Raw genomic sequence first — 20,491 nt, 5'->3', positions numbered from 1 at the left:
CTTCTTGTTCGACGATCATGTTGTGCATGATAATACACGTGTATATGACATCAGCAATGCATTCGTCATACCACAACCATATTGGACCCTTCACCGCCGCCCATCGAGCCTGGAGCACACCAAATGCCCGCTCTACATCCTTGCGCGCCGACACTTGTCGTTGCGCAAAGTAGATCTTCTTTGGATCTGTTGGCCATCTGATAATCTTCACAAAGACGGGCCACCTAGGGTATATCTCATCCGCCAAATAGTAGTCGATATCGTTATGGTTGCCATTGGTGACGAAACTGATGGCCGGACCAACGCCCATGCACTGCTCGTTGAAAATGGGCGACGATTTGAAAACATTGACGTCGTTGTTCGACCCGGCTACCCAAAAATATGCATGTCATATCCACAGCCGGTAGTCAGCTACATCTTCGAGGATCATCGTGGGATTCTTGCCTTTGAAGCCGGTCGTGTACATCCCTTTCCAGGCGGCGGGACAGTTCTTCCACTCCCAATGCATACAATCTATGTTGCCCAAACCGCGGATGCTCAGCGAAATAGTCGTCTCACAACCGTTGGTATGCAGCAACGTGGTCCCGGGGAATTACAGCTCGATGATGGATGGGGCGAGGTACCGCCGGCTGCTGCTGCAAGACCGCTTGTATCAGACGATTTATCTTCAGGGACGTATAGGGCACCTCTTCATTAATTAACTGGCGTACGTCATCAGCATCCCCACCACTACCACCCGCATCAGCCATTTCCAAATGTAGAGTGAGAGAAGAGAAACTTGTTAACACAAGTGGTGCAAATGAAAATGAACTGCAACGAGCCGTATATATAGAGTTTTGAAAAAAAAATTGAAAAATCATTAGTCCGTGCTCTAGTCCGTCAGGAGCCCACAATAGCGGACAAGCGCCATATGCGATAGACGAGAGGTCGTCCGTCGCGCTAGCCGGTCACAATTGTGGACTAGCGAGTTCGCGCTCGTTAGTCCACTATTATGGATGCTTTAAACGAGAACGAGAACGAGAACAGAAAGTCAATAGGATAGCAAGTGTGAATTGAGAGGGACGGCAAAATAAGTAGATAGGATTGATGATATTAGATATATTTTCACAACAATCATTTGGTAAATATTTTCATCTTAAAAATGACTCAAACTACCCCATAATAAATGTGCCATTTTTTATGGGCACGAATTTTTTTTAAAGTTGTTTGACTTTATAAAAAAATAGATTAATAAAGTTATTGGAATATGAATCTTATTTTATATGTTAATTTAATACTAATAAAATGTGAATGAATGAGTTAGTATAATGTATTATGGTTTACATGTCAAAAACAATAAAAATAAAATAAAAAATTTATTGATAGAAGAAAAAAGGAAAAATAAATAAGACGTATAATGACATACGAATGAAGTAGAGTAGTATTAATTCAGAGTGCAAAATGCATTAGAAGTGTGCATGCATATATGGGTGTTCCAAATGCACTATGTACTTTATTCACAGTTTATACAAAGTTTGAGCTTGCTTTTCGTTTGAGGAGTAATTATTTTCTCGTATAACGGTTTCCTTTAAGTTTAATAAAGTATAGCTTTTAGATTTTCGTGATGCCGTTTATCAGTTTTTTGTGAATCATAAATTATTCTATCCTAGTATCATAAAGTGCATTTCCTAAATCAACACTTAGTTAAAAAAAAGGGCGGGACATGTGGATGATAAATTATAAAAAGTGGGTATAAAATGGATAAAGACAAAAGATTGGATGATAAATTATAAAAAGTGGGTATAAAATGGATAAAGACAAAAGATTGACAACTGTGGATAGGCTGGAATTTGTTCCATCATATATTCTGCTAATTTTAGTCGCTTCTTTCGAATAGCGAGTAGAACATATTTTTAAGGATGGAAATATTTATTTTCGCGCAAATACAATTTTCAATAGTCATCACTTCACTTAATTAAACGAACTAATAATTATTGAGTAAATTATTAAGTTATTCACATTTGGTACCCAAATTAGAATGGATTTCTTGCTAGTCAATTAATATGCCCGAAACAAGATCCTCTCTCAAAGGCGATATTTGTGTAATTATGCGTCTTGGACGAATTATGAAGGCTTGAATAATGTGGAAGATAAGTTGTTGACCTATTAAATCAATAATTCATACTTAATTAATAAAGTTCTTATTTCTAATCAGCGATGATCGTTTGCGAATGCAGAATGAAGTAATTAACAATAGAGAAATGATTTAGAGACATAAGAGCATCATTAACCATAGCCCGGTTTCAGGCCTTAAGTCCCCTTCACGTCATTATTTCCCCAAATTTGAGTCCCAGGCCCCAACTGCTCCTGCAAGCCACAACCCGGGCCGCAACTAATAAATGACACTATTCACAACTTCAACCTATTTTACACGTAAAATAAAAAATGCCGAAAATTTATAACACGAAAAAGTTAATTTTCAATCGAAGATTGAAAATTACAACATAGAAATTTAAAAATACAAAAAAAAAAACATTAAAAACATATCGTCAATGCCGGAATACGTTAGTGCGAGTCCAAATCTCTTCGATTAGATCGGCTTGGAGGCGAGTGTGTTGTTCCTCTTGGCGCATCACGGCTGAACGGGCCATGACATTGCGGATGTCGGGAGGAAGGCCTTGCACGGGCGAGGCGGTGACAACTTAGTCACTCGCGGTGCTGGCGAGTGGATCGTCGCTCCACAAAGTGACATTTTCTTCCTCGTCCTCAACGATCATGTTATGCATTATGATACATGCACACATGATGTCGGCGATTAGTGAACGCTGCCAACCACAGGCCGCTCCCTTCACAATTGCCCACCGTGCTTGGAGGACTCCGAATGCACGCTCCACATCTTTCCGAGCCGCCTCTTGCCTTTGGGCAAACAATGCCCTCCGTTCCGTTGTCGGACATGTGATAGTCTTCACGAACACGGGCCATCAAGGGTAGATCCCGTCTACCAGATAGTACCCCATACTATACCGACGGTGGTTGGCCGTGAACTCTACGTTCGGCGCTCGCCCGGCACACAAGTCATTGAACAATGGAGACTCGTTCAACACATTGAGGTCATTGTTGGACCCCGCGACACCAAAGTAGGCATGCTAGATCCACAATCGTTGGTCGGCTACGGCCTCCAACACAATCGTGGGATGTGTGCCATTGTGCCCGCTAGTGTATTGTCCTCTCCAAGCCGTTGGACAATTCTTCCACTGCCAGTGCATACAGTCGATGCTGCCAAGCATCCCCAGGAAGCCGTGGGTCCGCTCGTGCAAGTTCACCAACTTCCTAACGTTGTCAGTCGTTAGCTTTCTCAAGTATGTAACCTTAAATGCTTCAACGACTGCCCGACGGAATTTAGCTAGGCACTCCCGTCCAGTATGCTCGCTTACATGGATCGGGCGCGAGATCGGGACAACCGATCTTTCGGTCGCGTGGCTCGGGCTCGGGCGCCTGCAGTGGATGCTCGAGGACGCCAGAGCCCGATCTCTGGCGATCGGGCATCCACTGTGGATGCTCTTAAAATTTCTCATTTTCTTATCCTTGTCAATAAAAAATAACCCATTCTTATCTGTCATTTTCACTCTAAGAAGGGATAATATTATTGCACCAATAATGAAGTTTCACTAAAAAAAAGGGACAATATTATTGCACCAATAATGAAGGATAATGTTATCCCTCTTAACATGATTTAGCTTCCTTGCTATAGATAAGAATGAAGAAGAGGGACTAAAAAAATGAAAAAAAAATTATCTTCCATTTTCCCTTCCCACCAAAGTGAAACCCATAGAAATGTAATGGCTCAAACAACAAAACAAATTGAATTATACATTAAATAAAGAAGGAAATGCTATAAAAAGTTCTACATTGAGAGGTGAGATAAGAGAGAGTTCATGAATCGAATCAAAAGAAACAATCTCAATTTCTACTATATCCACAATTAGAAACTGCTATATATCCACAATTAGAAACAGCCCAACAACTAAAACTTCAGTCATTTTTACTTGTCCAATCTGGGATCTAAGATGACTCCACAGTTAAATTAACAGCAGCAGCAGCAGCAGATCAAAGCAAATAGTTCCATTTAAAGATAGGCATGTAGAGCATAAAAAGGTTCAAGTTTACCAGTTTCATCTGTGTCAATAGCACCCGAGAAGTGCAATCAACAATACTGGAGAGATAACAGAGCTGAGGAAGGACCAAAGCAATCAATCAGTCTAGGAGGACATCAAAAACCTATGATGGGAATCAGTAAAAGACCGATTCTTCAAGGATTCGGCACATCCTACTGAGACATAGAGGTGATCAACCAGGTTCAACTCTGTAAATAAGGCTATAAAAGAACCAATCTTGAAAATGATCATGGTGAACCTTTCTACGCTTAATGCTTTTCATCACGAGCTAACAACATTTCATTTCTAAGTTATACCTCATACGAATTTCTAATAGCTAAATTCTGATAAAGCCTCACAGAAATGGCATATATCTCATCCAGTCATTATAATGAACAGGCAAACGAGGCATACAGTGTTTTCACAAGGTCGGACACAAAGTATACCAAGCAGTAGCACACCAACAAGACATAGAGAAAGATGACAACAATTGTAGCAGACACCAAGTATTCTAAACGACAGGACGACTCATATCATTTCAAAAAAGAGCTACAAAAGTTTTTATTCACACTCTCACTACAGCTGCATCATACGATAATAACTGCCACAATCAGAGCAAAAATATACCTCTAGTAGGTTATTATCAAACAGCAAGCTAACAGAGCATCTACACAAAAAAGTAGCGAGTTTACCCAACTAAAAGCAGCAAGAAAACTAATCAACAAAACCTAAACTACACATGTAAACAAACTCGTATATGCACTATGCTTTTTCAGCAAAACGAGCATCCAGAAACTCCACCAAAGAAGCCTCGCCATCACGAATACATCAAAGAAACTCATGGGAACCATCTATCGAGTTTCTGGATAGACGAATACAGTTTCCTTCGTATCCCAACCTCATTAATCCCCATATCCTTGAGATCTTCAAGAGTCAGTAACGGCAGAACAGCGTCGTCCACCCCATGAATCTCAAACAGTGTCACATATTTTCCTAATCCCAAATCATTCAGCCACATTCTCACACCACTACTATCTCCATCTTCTTCCCCGGCCATCAAGGATCTCCCTATTTCACTGGAATGGCGATTATCACCCAATCCCCTCTGCTTTCCACCCACATTGTCACGATCTCCACTCAATTTTCGATTCTCAATATCATCATCGTCACCTAACGACTGATTAGGACTAGACGGATCAGAATCCTCAGCTACTAAATCGTTGCTAAACCGATTCCCACCCAAATCCCCTTCTTCTTCGACGTCTACGTGTTGTTGTTCGAGCTCCCCACTCTCACCATCACTAGACAATCCAAGATTTCCATTTTCTTGATCCCCAATTGCCCGAGATTTCGAATTGGACGACCTAACCCTCTTTCTCTGGAAATCCCTATCCTTATTCGCGGCAGTGAAATTGCTCCAACCCCCAATCGCCGCATCGTATTCGAAATCAAAATCCCCCAATCCCTCGCCCTTGCCACCCTCCTTAGCGGCGGCGTTCTTGGCGAATTTGGAATGCGAGGTTTTGGCGGAACGAGGCTTTCTGGGTGTGGGGGCGCCTTTCCTGGGCTTCCATTGCTGCTGGATCTTGCGATGGCCGGGGTTCTCGTAATAGGGCTGGTGCAATCTGACGCTCGGCCGCCGCATCCGCTTGGGATGCTCCTGCGGCGCGGCCGCCGCATCTTCGCCGTCGTGCTGCATTGCTTTCCACTCCGCAGCGGTTGTTTTTGTGTGCGCGCAAATTTGAGGAATATAGTGGGTTCGGAAACAAAAGAGCTAGAATCGGGAATGAATTATTAGTAATTCAATTGAGGCGGTGGGGAGAGGGGGAGAGAGAGAGAGAGAGAGAGAGAGAGAGAGAGAGACAGAGAGCCGGCGACGGGGCGCGGTAAATGAGTTACGTGTGCGTTTGTGTCTATATAGGGACCATTTTCATTTTTATTTTTATTTTTGTAAAAAATAGATTGTGGAATGACACATTTGATTGGACTTACTGTACAATATTTATTGCTATTGATATTAATAATGATTAATAGTTTCTACCTGTTTTTGAATAATTGCATATTCTATATATTTATACTCTTATCTGCTAGCGAGTCAAAAAATGATGACATTAGGAAAGAATTAACATGCCTGATAATGACAATGGAAAACTAATAGGGTGAATATTTTTGCGACAAAAAAAAATACGCAAGCTCAAACCTCACAACTACTTTAAGAATATTGAGTAGCATCAAAATTTTCTATTGCAATATATATGTGGTTTATTTTAGTACAAGAACACGATTTATTGATGCAAAAGAATAAAATAAAAATGCACTGTATACAACATAATGCAGTATAACATAAGCTAATTATTTAGATCTTGGTCAAAAAAATAATTCAGTGTAGATTGTAGGATACGATTTAGAGGGAGTTTCCTTGAAGGCGGTGTTTATGTATGGTTTGAGAAGTTTCCTTCTTGAGAAGAAAAGCGAAGCCACGTGTTGCTTATTACCTTTTGTGGTAAAGAAAAGTGGATAGGTGGAAACATAGAAACATTATGACAAGAGTTTCAATAGATTGTAGGTGGGGGCAATAAATCTTGAATTTATTCGTTGCTCTAACATCACTTAAATAAGTAAATTATTAATGTCGTGGCACAAGAATACAATAATACTTAACGGAATATTATGACAAGATAAAAAGCTCATGTCAACAAGGGCTCATTCTAAAAGCTACAAAAAGATGACCCTTTTTTTTTTCTCTCAATCATCAATGTTGAAAAGCTCTGTAATTTATCTTCTTAGTTTTACCTGGATGGAACTGTGCAGAGCTGGCCATGCCTAGATGGTGCTCCACAGGATACATCGTCATGCCTTTCACGTATTTTTGATGCTCAATGGCAGCTTTTCTTGAGCTCGATACTTGCTTTGACTTGCCCCTGATTTGCTTTGAGACGATGGAGCATTTGGCTAAGGGATCGGAAGATCCAGCTCCAACTCTCCTACGATACAACACGACACAAGTTCATTAGATGAAACGTAATGAATCAGAGATATCCATTACATATCGACAGAATTTAGTGGAGTCTGTGAAAAAGTATGAACTTTCGACCGAGTAATATTTACTTGCACAGATGATAAATCAGATGATCATTCATTACATATCGACAGAACTTACTCCAAGACATTCCATCATTTGATAGTATGCCCGACCATGCAGAGGGGTATGCCTTGTCGAGATTCTGAAAAGTACCTAGTCCTGAGATGAACAAAGGGTCCATTATTAGGTAAAGAGCATTATATAAAAATGCTAGTCGTTCAGCACATTCTCCAATCATACGTACCATTCTTTATAACCAGGATCAACGGTAAAACCATACATATCAACAGTGTCACAAATGGAGAGAGCAAATTCAAGAGCCTTTAGCCCGGTGCCTTTTGCAGCTGAACCAAAGGATGCTCCGAGCATCAGATAAACCGGATTTAGTATGGGAACTTCCTACAAAAACGAAAAAAGATAAACTTAAAAGTAAGAGTATTGCATGTTTAATCGCCTATATTTCTAAAATGAGTTCCATTTGAAGGGAAACACAACTGGCTAATGATAGAAAAACTCAGACGATGGATCTGAGGGAAAACAATAGTGACTTGCAACTGGAAGGGGAAAACGTATTCTGTAGGCAGAAGGAATATGATGATCCCATAGAATGAACCTAACATAATAGATGGAAAAAAGTACACACCCGGATCATCTTGTTCATGATATCATGGATTGTTGTTTTGACGATCAAGACCTCCTTTCCCTTCTCTGTAGGTTTAAGATCATTAATATGCCTGCTTATGTAAGCTAACAAGATGTGAAATGTGTACATACCATACAACTCTGCGACTTTATCAAGAGCTTTTGCAGAACCCCTGTTGAGGAGGCGAAACGTGTTTTTTGTACCAACGCATTGTGTAAAATTCTGCATAAAAGATTAATTTGTATGCAAGAAAAAGGATAATCTATATAAGTTAAGAATGTTACACCAGTATACAAACCTCTATAGGTGCTCCATTTTCTCTGAAAACAGCATCATAGCTATCTATTTCTTCTCCAAACTTGTTCCTTAGAAGATCACCAGAGTTACCAATGACAGCACATTGGCTATATTTCCATGGTGTAAAAGGAGGATTGTCCGGAAGCACCAGTAATAGTTTCTCAATGCACAGAGTTTTATTCTCACATTGATTCCTGCAGCAAAGAAAATCAAAATTTGGTCCATATAGCTTTATTTTGAGAAAAATCAGCATTAATTTACATTTTAGTTGCAAAGATGATCCAGAAGTTTTTCCCAAAGAAAAATTTTACATCTTCACCAAAGATTATATACTAAACATACAAGCAAGCTTGCAGTAAACTGTAAAAGAGAATGAGAATGTTATTTTTCAGCATTTGGAGGTTTCAGATTTCAAATTTCAATCAGATCTTCCAAGCCATCAGTCACCACGAACATAATGATGATTCAACAATCTAATTTATTAATCATCAATATAACGTATTTTTCAAGCCATGTACAAAACGATGGCATTTTAGGAGTCATACGAAATATCGAAGAGGGATAGGTTGTCTCTCCCCGTCCCCCCCGTAGCGCGTACGCTATCTTCAACCTTTATTTGTCAAACTACTAATTTCTTTTAAAAAAAGACATTGCATGTCATTCAATTTACGTTAATATGTCAATATTAATTAAACCTAAGGAGTTACTCCATTTAACAGCTACCACATAAAAGCTGCAATAGTAGTAATGATTTGGGCCACGTATGTGGGATCACAGCTTATATATGAGATTATTATGCAGGGTTTAAGTATCAAACTTACAGTAGTGCTCCCTTATTGATCCTCTGCCAAGCATAATCTCTCCATCCATTTGGCAAAGCATCAATGTATTCTCGAGTCAGAACAGTAGTACTATTTCGCACCTACAAAAGTCCCTCACTAAACATAAATCAACTATAACACAAGATAGTTTCCAAAATAGAATGCGGACCAAAGAGCTATTAAGTGAAGAATTTAAGATTATTCATCTACAGAAAGAAAGATGGAACGCTATTAAATTTACACAAGCTGCGCATTTAGAGACAAGTGGTTGTTTCATTCTGTTAAGTGTTAACGAATAGAACATGAGTATTCTATATATATCTTGCATAGCACACCAATAACACTAACCTGCTACCATGTAGCTACAGCTTCGCAAAGATTGAAATCAAAAGTCAAGCCTTCAAGTTCTCCCGATTTGGGATCTTTCTATTCAAAAAATTTAACAACAGTATCAGTGATAAAAACACAACAAAATACACCCAGGGGCCGAAAATATTAACTTTCAGATTTTTGAAAAATTATGGTGGGAAGACCTGCAACTTAAAAATAATTTGAAACAAACAATGACTGTTAAAGTACAGCATTTACTAAATGCATACCCATTTTGGGACAGTGTCACTGGGGAACTGCAGCGAAACCTCACAATCATCCCTACCCCTTACAGCTTGTAAACCTAATCCATTTGCACTCTGGAAGGTATCGAATGCATCAGATGAATGAACTACACAATACCAATTAAAATCTCAAACATGATTATTGTAGAGTCTAATGAGGGAAGCAATAAAATACTAGTAGATCTTGTCACCAGAAACTCAAGAGATGAAGCTAGGTTGTGCTGCTATTTTATCCTTCATTAGGAATATTAAGGTCAAAGTGGAATCTACCAATTCATGCAAGGAAAGGTTGTCCCTAGAACAGGCCAACTAACAGCAGAAAATCCTATGCTTGGAATACAATCAGGGACTGGGACTGCAATGGCCGCCATTTCATCCCACTTTCAAATAAAAAGATCATAACCCTTATTTATGCAACATTCTAGCAACCTTTCTAGCTCTACAATCTAAACTGAAAAGTACTATATAGCATGGCCATGAAACTTTTCAAGTATTAAACTTAAACAATGTTTTGATACTCAAGAATTAGTTTTGATATAAAAAAAACATTGTTCTTGATATATACAGTTACAATCCAATCAGAATATCATAGGATTAAACAGAATAACGAGTAAACGAACTTATTCACTTCAGACATAAATAAAATAGCAAAAACACCAACCACACACTTGCCGAAATGACTCTGTAAAAAACTCAATGCCTCCAGATCATCACTGGAAAGAGGAGCCCCATCTGCACACATATTCCCACACAAAATTTCAAACCGATCGAAATTTTGAATGCAAACTGAAACGAACCAAACTTGCATGTTGATTAACAAAATTCGAAACACCAGTAATGTAAACGAGAAGAGCTCCAATCCCAGAGGCTAAAGCAGCAAAAAAGGCCAGCTGCAACAGTCTCATCTAAACTCTGCAATTTCTCCGCTAATATTTCGCCTAATTCGAACGAGAATGCATCAAATCAGAGTTTTTTCTTTTGTTAATCACTTGGATGTGAAATTTAAGATTATTTATATTTTCTGTATGATCCTTCCTCTTTTGACAACTACGATAGCACCCCTAAATACTTTCATAATATAACAATGTGGTCCCTTTTGTTATTTTAAAGGACTAAATTGAAATTTACTAGGAAACCAAAACGGAGAAAAATCACAGGTTAGTCGTTATAACAGCAAGAGGAAGCAGGAGCTAATCGATTTCAATCATCACATTTCACCTTCGATCTGTGTGCGAATATTCGATCGAATCGCTCGATCTATCTGTGATCGGCGGCAATGGCGACTCGTTACTGGGTGGCGTCTCTCCCCGTTGGCCAAGGCGGCTCCGCCTCGTCTGTATGGAGTCGTCTTCAGGAATCAATCTCCAAACAAGCCTTCGACACCTCTCTCTACAGAGTATTGTTGATGCACTCTACGTTTTTGTTATTCGTTGCAGATCTCTTCCGAAACTCGTATTTTTTGCCAATCCTGATTCGCCAATTATGTTGTTTTGTTCAGTTCAACATACCGAATCTACGAGTAGGCACCCTGGATTTGCTTCTGTCTCTCAGCGACGACCTATCCAAGGTGAGTTGTTCAAAAACCTTAGCTGATTTGGTTTAAATTTCTATCCTGTTGTTTCGCTGGAGTGTGATTTATTGTTTTGGCAGGCTAACAACTTCATTGAAGGAGTGTCGCACAAAATCCGTCGTCAGATTGAGGAATTGGAGAGGGTGTCCGGAGTTGTTAGTAGCTCGCTAACTGTGGATGGGGTTCCTGTGGACTCTTATCTTACAAGGCAAAATTAGATGCAAATTATTGAGTTTTTGTTATGGTTGAAGTTTGTTAGCGTAAGGATTTGGTTAAAGGTTCATGATTTCTGTAGATTCATGTGGGATGAGGCAAAGTATCCAACAATGTCGCCGCTGAAGGAGATTGTGGACGGAATCCATGTACAAATTGCCAAGATTGAGGATGATCTCAAGGTAAGCACACTCTTTTAAGTCGAGGCCAGTAGACATTGGTTTTTATAACTCTATATGATATAGTATAATATAATCTCTTGATATTTTGTTTTCAATATGAACCTTGTCAAATAAACAAGCCTAGCAAATGAAGCTTTGGTGGTACTTTAAGTATTGGAGAGATTAGTTGTGTCATCTAACGTTAACCTTACTTGCTTATTGCGAGAAAACCACCAAAGTCGGTTGGTTACTCTCTAGTGCACTAGTTGCCTTGTTAGATCCATAATATTCAACAAGAGGTTCCAAACATGTACTATAAAAAGAGTAAGAAGAGATGTTTTCTCTAATATTTAAGATGTTGATGTTATGTATGTACTCCTTTCCCCCCCTTAACACTCATTTGATGTACCTAGTGCCAGGTGCTCCAAATAAGGCAATTAGTTTTCTTCTGACCCAGGTCTTCATTAGCTGCTAGCATTACGCACTTGGTCTTTATCCTATACTCCCTCCGTCCCATAAAAATAGACTACTTTACCATTTTGGTCCGTCCCATAAAAATAGACTACTTTACCATTTTTATTAACTTTTCTCTCTCTAATGAGGTGAGTCCCATTCTCCACTAACAATTCTCCAATCACTTTTTCTTTCTATCTCTCTCCTACTTTACCAATTGTGCATTAAAACACGTGTCATTCCAAGACGTGCTATTTTTATGGGATGGAGGGAGTATAAAGTATGTGGATGGCCCTGCGGCAACCACTTTGCGCTTCTTTCCCCATATGAAGCGGAATTAGTTGGTATCCTTTGAACTTTGAAGAAATCTCTCCAGTTTCATGATAAATTCTATCTTGCTAAAATCCATCTGACCTGACTGTTTTCTGGCTCGGGAAATATTCTATGCAGCTTTAGAGAAATAATATCATTAGAATAGACAGTGATGATTAAAAATTTAAAACTGCTATTATTGGTTATCTTGTGTCTTTCTCTGTTCTATTGTTGTGATTGTTGTCTTATAGTATGTTTCTTACAGTAACTCAAACCGCTAGAAGCATTCACTGGTTAATAGTAAATTTTTTTTGCAAACACTTTGTAAATCTTCAATATACACTTTTAAAAAATATTACAATGTAGTATGAAACAATAAAGCAAACTTTTTTGTTATTGCTAAATTTTCGGAAGCAATTGTGATCTTAGCAATTCAGTGCTAATATACATGCCAGGTTCAGTGTGATTATGTCAGTTACCTGGTAAACGGCATTATGGTCAATAGGTCTAAATAGATGTTCAGTCACTAGATATGATGGAATATTTGATTCTATGAGTGCATTGCTACTGCACACCATCCCTTTTTTTTGTCTGTTATGTATAGTTTTTGTTTATGTAAACAATATGTATCTACCCATGGTCTTGTATGCCTTGTATCTGGGCCTGGAGACATTAGAATGCGCATTAAGCTGGTTGATTTATTTCACAGGTTCGTGTCTCTGAATATAGCAATGTGCGCAGCCAACTTAATGCTATTAATAGAAAGCAGGCTGGAAGGTATGTGACTAATTTAAGCTTTGATATATCTGGGATTCTGGGGTTTTTGGTATTGTAAGTTTAAGAATGAAATAAAATATTCCCTTCGTCCCAGTTTAGGAGTGCAATTTAGTTAGGGCACGGGTTTTAAGAAATTGTTGGAGTGTGTAATAATTGAAGTGAGGTAGTGGAAAGTGGGACCTTTTGACTTTTTGTATGTTTAGGATTTTGTTTTGTTTTGTTTTGTTTTGTTTTTATGAAAGTAATGGCATTGAGTGTAAATTTCATCAACAATGAGGTTAAATTTTATGTTCAAATATGGTAAATTCTAAATGGGACTCTTAAACTGGGACGGACGGAAATGGCAAAACAGGACTCTTAAACTGGGACTGAGGGAGTATAAAATAGGAGTATTAGTTAATGAATAAAAAAATTATGCTTTGTAAGATTAAAGGTATATGCCGAAAAGCTGTTCTTTTGCATACCATATAACTATTAATTTAGAACGAGTTCAACTTTTGTTTGGATCTTGAATCCTGATTGAATGTTGTGAGTACTGGTATTCCTTGCTTTTCGTGTGTGACAAACATAATCACTTGTTCATAATGCAACCGGCAACCCTTGCTGACACAAGTTGTGGAATAAAACTTGGAAGTTCATTTGCTATGAACTCTATCAGGGTTAAGTTTCCCATTATGACTGTCTTGGTAGTTCCTACTGCTTTTGAATATAAATGCCTGTTTTCTCAATTTGGTGGCTGTTAGACGTGAGCGGTTTGGTGTCTCACTCACGAAAAGGATTATATCTTTAAAAAAGAAGTTGGAATAAAGTTATTTTGGTGTATTGAAGAATCATTTATGAGAAGGCACCTGGTTGAGGATTATAAGTCTATAATATAAACAATGCAGATGATGAAATGTCTTCTTTTGAGATGTAGTGGTTTCACAAGCTATAGCTCTAGTTTCTTGTTTGGTATAAATCCTTTATATTCCAAGATAAACCCATATCCAACTACAATTCCCCAAAAGCTGGAAAAAATTCAATATAGTTATACTATTTGTATCTATGATCTACATATATTAATTCAGTCCTCATAATTGGCTTCTGAGAGGTGTTCTTCTGGATACCCTTCTATCTTTAACAAATCACTTGAGACTTGAAACATCATTGTGAAATCTAGAAGTATATCAATGAGAGTTTCCTAATACTTTTATTAGGAAATCACCCTCTCAATAACTATTAAATGAAATATGCAGTTGGTATTTTAGAATTTTCTACTCCTTACTAAGACTTATTCTTAATTTGTTAAAGAAAAATACTACTTCCAGAATGGTCATTAGATAATTGTTAGAAAGGAGAGAACTTTGTGGTTGGAGGCTTGGTGTTCGTGTGTATTCACATTCTGCTGGAAACAAGAATGGTCTTCTATCTCTCTCTCTCACGCACAAACACATGCATGCATGCACGTACACACAGTTGCTTGCACTCAGTTTGTGCCAACAGATTTAAGTTTCTCGGTGATAATAGCACTAATTCATCACTTTATTCAACTATGAATGTATTCTAACTCCCGGTTCAAATGATTTCTGAATGCAGCTTAGCTGTTCGAGATCTTTCAAATTTAGTGAAGCCAGAAGACATTGTTAGTTCGGAACACTTGACAACCCTTCTTGCAGTTGTGTCAAAGTATTCCCAGAAAGACTGGTTATCAAGCTATGAGTCTCTGACATCATATGTGGTAATTACTCTAGTTACTAGATGGGAGGTTTTCTCATTATTCATCTTGACTGCAGTAGAAAACCTACCCGTCCTTTTTCCATTACTGATTTTATAGATTAAGTGCTGAGGAATAAAGAAGCTTCTCATCAAACAAATTTTTTTGGCATAGAGCTTGTTGTCATTTAACAGCTTAGTTTAGTTTCCTTAGTGGGTGTTCGGTTTGCAAAATTATATCCCATGATTAAATTTGTATTATGTTTGGTTCATGAGATTGAATCTCATGACTTAATCCTAGATGGATAGTCATGTGATAATTAGTCATAGCCAACCCCCCCTACTAAATAATCTCACAACTAAATCCTAGATTATATCTTCCTACTATTTTATCTAGGAAAACAAACACTACCTTAATGTATACTTTCAATTCGGATTTGAAAAATACAACCTCTTGATTATACTTTTTTGTTTAGGTTCCCAGATCTTCAAAGAAGTTACATGAGGATAATGAATATGCTCTTTACACTGTGACATTATTCAGTCGTGATGTTGACAATTTTAAAACCAAGGCCCGTGAAAGAAATTTCCAGGTAAGTAATGGTATATCCCATTTCTTTTACTATTTTTTTATCATCTCTATGTGGTTTTATAGTACACCTTGCAACTATTGCACCAGTTATGTTAAGATTTGTATTTCTCGAAAGCTGTATTTTTAATAAGACCCTTCACTAATTTATTCTTTTTTCTTTTACTAATATTGATATATAGGTTCGTGATTTTGAATATAATCCTGAGACACAAGACAGTCGGAAGCATGAGCTTGAAAAACTGGTGCAAGATCAGGAGACAATGAGAAGCTCTCTTTTGCAATGGTGCTATACTAGTTATGGAGAGGTCTTTATTCCCCCTTCTATTTCTGAAATTAGTTTTCTCAAATGTATATGTGTGGACATCTATGAAATATGTTCTCTGAGTCTCAGTGACTTCGATGGAAATAATAGAAAATTATCTGTGGAGTTAGATATGGACCATGTGGTTTCTTACATGGTTAAACATGCCTTCCTTGGGAAGGCTGGGGACATATTTTCTGAAATTGTTTTTTTAGGGACTTAAGTTTAGTCTTGTTCTGATGCACTTTCCTTGGGAAGGTTGGCGAGAATTTCCTGAAATAGTTCCCAACATAAGCTTAGGTCTGTTTGTATCCTGATTTATTCTCAAACTTGATAGGTAGTAAATTTTATTTTTTGCAAAGAGTTTAAACTGGGGTATTTGTATTCTAAATCCATTATATCCATTCCATGGATGTTGGATTAGCATATTTCCTTATCTTTCTTCCTTTAGATTTATACCAGTAGTTACTGGATTTATATTTTCGCATTCTGTTGCAAATTGGTTTAGCTCCATTTAACATCTTGTAATCCAAGGAACTATAATTTCATCATTAAAACAAAATATAAAGTGAAGATTCGTTAGAAATATTGAGATTTATGAGATTGGCAGTTTGTCATAATCATTTGTTCCAGACGGCGTTAAAACATAAAAGCAGCCAACAGATTTACTCCATCTCCAATTTTAGAACATTTCACACCTTTGTTAAAATCAACACCCATATGCTTTCCTTCAGAGCGTATAGCCAAGAATCAAATAGGCCTGGAAAGTAAACTCCATCAGAGTACTGAGAGATCATTCGCGCTGTTGTAATCTGGACTATAATCATTGGATCTACTGTATTTCTAATATTTTTTTATTAACTTGAGTCTACTAGAGATTATCATCTTCCTTTTCAGTTTTAAGCTATTTTAGTTTCACCTTCTTATCATGGAATCAATTTGATAACCACTTATATCTTTTAGGGTAGTGCCTAATTTCTAGCAATTTGTGTATGGACCAGGACTCACTAGCTGTTTTCTGGGATCATCAGCTTACTCCGTTGTTTTTCCATATGTTTTCTTTTATCCATTTGAATTTTGATTTTTTTTCTTTCTATTACAGGTTTTCAGTTCCTGGATGCACTTCTGTGCTGTAAGAGTCTTTAGTGAAAGCATTCTCCGATATGGCCTGCCACCATCTTTTCTGGTAATTATACTGCCTCTCTCATTTCTGTTGCCATTTCTAACTCATGTCCTTGTAGGGACCTCTTACTAACCATCTCTTTCTCTCTTTTTGTTCGTCGCCTTTTTTTCTCTCGTAGTCTGTTGTACTGTCACCTCCATTAAAAAGTGAGAAGAAAGTTCGCTCCATTCTTGAGGGAATGTGTAGCAATTCAAACAGGTACTACTTTAATTTGCTTTTTAGTTCTTCCTGAATCTCAAAATCTTTTGTGGACTTTTTTGTGATAAAAAACCCAAAGCCTGTGACTATGTTGGACTATAACTCGAACTATATTTTGCTGAACTAGTAGTTTTCTAGGATGAATGATTTCTGGATTGATTTATCTCCTGTCACCTCACGAGTCATGACTTTGTGGATTCTTTTTACTCATCATACAACATTTATATGAAGGAAATATTTCAAAGCTTTTAATGTGATATAAATGTATAGCAGTTACTGTTATAAAGTTATGAATAGCTTGTCACCTATCAATCTGAAGAACATGCATCACTTCTGTTTAACCAAGTCAAACAATTCCCTCTGTAGGCAACATTTGTTATAGTAACTCCCTGATCCTTTTGAGCTCGGATATTAGTAAAATATTCCACAGAAGAGTTCTGTTGTTTCATCATTATCTTCTGTGTTACTGCAGCACGTTCTGGAAAACTGAGGATGATGGAGGAATGGGTGGCCTTGCAGCAGGCGAAGCAGATGCTCATCCTTACGTCTCATTCACCATTAATCTTATTTAAGGTGAGACACTGAAGTGTCAATGTCCCTTTTTGCGGCCCGTTGTCTTGTTTTATTGACAATAATAAAGACATTCTGTCCTTGTATAATAGTATATTCCCGATTCTTTTCTTCCTTCAGAAGCATGTGCTTCCTGTACAACACTCCCCACCTATTCTTTTTCTGCAATTGCTCGCCGAACTTCTGTTGTCTGAAGTTGTGTTTTGATGGATGTTATTGAATGTATTATCAGCACCAAATAAGTTAATGCTATGAAAATAAGTCACTTTGCTCCGAAGCTTTCGTTTTGGCATCTTAATGTTGGGATGTTGACCTCCAACAACAGCTTTCATAGAGAGGTAGAACAGGGTAGATACTGTTAGCCTCTTATTTGTTTGCTAGATTACATGAATATGCAATCGGCATGTCGCAGAAAGGGAGGGAAATGCATGATCTCTGCAAGTTGGCAAATTGACAGTATGGTGTAAATGTAGTAGCCCCAAAGATGTGGAATATAGAATGGAACTCTGTGATTTTACTAATTCTCAGACAACATTGCACATGTTATGCATAACTTAGTATTTTATGAGTTTGTTGCATAGTGCAAGAGATAGATAGTATTTACCAATTTTGCACTTATCTTGCCAGTTGACACAGTCAGTATGAGAAAAACTGGTAGAGATGCCAATCACAAGCCACAGAAACACTGATCCTTCATCACCACACAATCTATGAATAAGATATGAATAGCAGAAAACATAACTAATTATTCATAGGCTAAATAGTAAATCATTTTATTATTTGTGCAAAGAAAATTATAGGCTTTTAAGAATTTCCAAAACTGAGATGCATTAATTTAGAATTTGGATTGATGTTGAGAGTGGATTTTGTCTTTTGTGGTATGTTTGAAGAAATTGAAATGTTTGTGAGCATTATGGTAACCTCTGAAATGTATTAATGGGAGTGGTCCTTAATCCTTCTAGCCTCCAGAGGCCATATTCCAAATTTTCAACTGTAATTAATCACAATTATTTCCCCTCATCATGCTTATTCAAGAGGACCAGTCTAAAACTAAACCAAAAATAGCCCTATGGCACACTAAATAATAGAAATATTTAAAGTATTGAATAAAGAATCATCACTCAATATTTTTACTGATTAGGTTGTATGGAGCTTTAAGAGTGGGCAGGCAAACTAAAATATAATGAAATACATCCAAGTGAAATTTCAAGATTCAATAAAATATTGAACATAGAAAGGGACCATTGTCCCAAGTAATCAATAAGACAAATTGATCATAAAAATATTAAGAAGACAAAGAAGCAAGTAGGGATAAAGAGAATAGTTCATATTAGGCCAACCCATGCTTTAGACATATCAAATTCGGACACCACCTTATTATATAAGTGTATATGTTAGCTTCTTCTCCCCTAAATGGATACAAAATTAAGGAGACAATGCGATTTAATATGAATATGCACCATCCCTCACCAACTACCAACCTTCACCAATTGGAGCTCTAGGTTGGCGGTCCGGTCCCATCAGCCTCCGCCCTAGGCTGCAGTTCGCGGTACTAGGCTGGGCCAACACGATGCAATTAAATACATAAAATTCGAGGAAATGGTTGACAAATTTGCGCGTTGTAATCGTATTATCATTAAGAACTTTTATTTGTTAAATGTATCAAATTTGTGTGAGGATGTGATTGAATGTGTGGTAGTGTTTGTCTGGAATCAAACATGTTGAGAAATGGTATGGTAGATCAGATAGAATCATTGCAGGAAAAAGACGAGAGAATGGAGAGAAATCGAACTTGGTGTTTTCTTCCACACAACAACATAACTCATGATAGGATATATCTCTACTAATTGCATGCTTTCAACTCTTATTTTATTATCATTATTCACAGTCTAAAGTTGTTAGTTATGGCAATGACTAGCTAGAGAGAGGTTAAATATGCATGGCAACAGATGATAACAATTTTTTTTAAATTAAAGTCATCATTATTTCATTGTGGTACTTACCTAGCATATGTAGTAGACTAGTACTATTATTGAATGACAACTTTTTTTATCACCGACAAATTATTTCCTTACAAGTTTTATGTTGAGTTTCATATTAAACTTTTAATAGTTCACCAACGACGTGGTTAATTTGAAACAATATAATTTATTTTGATTTCTTATAAAAATTGGACGACAAAAGTAATCTTTTTTAAAAATAAAAAGAGATCATAAACTTTTTAAAGATCTTATTACAGCTACAGTAGTCTACAGAAACAATTTGCTAGTTTTTTAATTAGAGCATTGTTGGACTTATTTTGGCCTTCAATTAAATCAAAGAGAAAAACATCAAAAGAATTGGAGACACTTTACACATGGATAAACTTCAAAGCGCCTTATGATTTATCCACTTCAATTTTCTTTAAATTCAATGTATAATTCTTCATTTTGTATGTTTGGTGGCAATTGGATGAAGTTCTGATTGACTCATCACATGTCTTTCTATAAAAATCGAAATAAGAAAAACGACACATCTATACCACATTTGATCAGAGGAATTATTTCAATCTCGTCAACTTCAGATATAGTATAAAATAGTAGTATTACACAAATGAATAGAGACAAAATTAAACTTGTGTTGTGAGCTCTCTCACATTTGATGACCTTCAAGTAAATGTTACTTCTTCCGTCTGTGATTTGAAGTCCCGATTTAGTATTTTGATCTATCCACAATGATCCGTGATGAAGAGTCTCGATTTATTATTTCGGTCCGTTCGTGACTAGGAGACCTATATACATATGGACATAAGGATAAAAGTGTCGACTTATAAGAAAGAGTTCATAATTAATTGTCCCAAAATATGAAGAAAATAGAATTTGTGGGTCATCACACCAATT

At 37.2% G+C, this 20,491-nt stretch overlaps 2 protein-coding genes and 1 pseudogene across 2 annotated transcripts; 1 reads left to right on the top strand and 2 right to left on the bottom strand.

Moving 5' to 3' along the window:
- Positions 1-4,971: 4,971 nt before the first annotated feature.
- On the bottom strand, positions 4,972-5,832 carry LOC121748151. Its single transcript, XM_042142376.1, has one exon. The coding sequence runs from the start codon at positions 5,830-5,832 to the stop codon at positions 4,972-4,974; it is 861 nt and encodes a 286-aa protein (XP_041998310.1).
- Positions 5,833-6,885: 1,053 nt separating this feature from the next.
- LOC121748150 lies at positions 6,886-10,564 on the bottom strand (annotated as a pseudogene).
- Positions 10,565-10,726: 162 nt separating this feature from the next.
- LOC121748757 (V-type proton ATPase subunit C-like) lies at positions 10,727-17,889 on the top strand. The gene is made up of 11 exons (XM_042143256.1): positions 10,727-10,986; positions 11,089-11,157; positions 11,241-11,368; positions 11,456-11,555; positions 13,009-13,076; positions 14,652-14,793; positions 15,245-15,361; positions 15,540-15,665; positions 16,764-16,847; positions 16,963-17,042; positions 17,515-17,889. Exons 1-11 carry the CDS (start codon positions 10,867-10,869, stop codon positions 17,612-17,614), a joined length of 1,134 nt encoding a protein of 377 aa, XP_041999190.1. The 5' UTR covers positions 10,727-10,866; the 3' UTR covers positions 17,615-17,889.
- The last annotated feature ends 2,602 nt before the right edge of the window (positions 17,890-20,491 follow it).

Source organism: Salvia splendens, chromosome 9 (assembly GCF_004379255.2).
Source record: "Salvia splendens isolate huo1 chromosome 9, SspV2, whole genome shotgun sequence".
Classification (NCBI taxonomy): domain Eukaryota; kingdom Viridiplantae; phylum Streptophyta; class Magnoliopsida; order Lamiales; family Lamiaceae; genus Salvia; species Salvia splendens.
Note: the sequence above shows the minus strand (reverse complement) of the source record. Positions and strands in the feature narration are given on the sequence as shown.

Bases quoted from the DNA above. Each gene is read 5' to 3' on its own strand.
- LOC121748151 (XM_042142376.1), bottom strand. From the start codon at position 5,832: ATGCAGCACGACGGCGAAGATGCGGCGGCCGCGCCGCAGGAGCATCCC.
- LOC121748757 (XM_042143256.1), top strand. From the start codon at position 10,867: ATGGCGACTCGTTACTGGGTGGCGTCTCTCCCCGTTGGCCAAGGCGGC. The intron at 15,666-16,763 runs GTCTTTATTCCC...TTTCTATTACAG, and splicing joins GCTATACTAGTTATGGAGAG to GTTTTCAGTTCCTGGATGCA. The intron at 16,848-16,962 runs GTAATTATACTG...TTTCTCTCGTAG, and splicing joins GCCTGCCACCATCTTTTCTG to TCTGTTGTACTGTCACCTCC.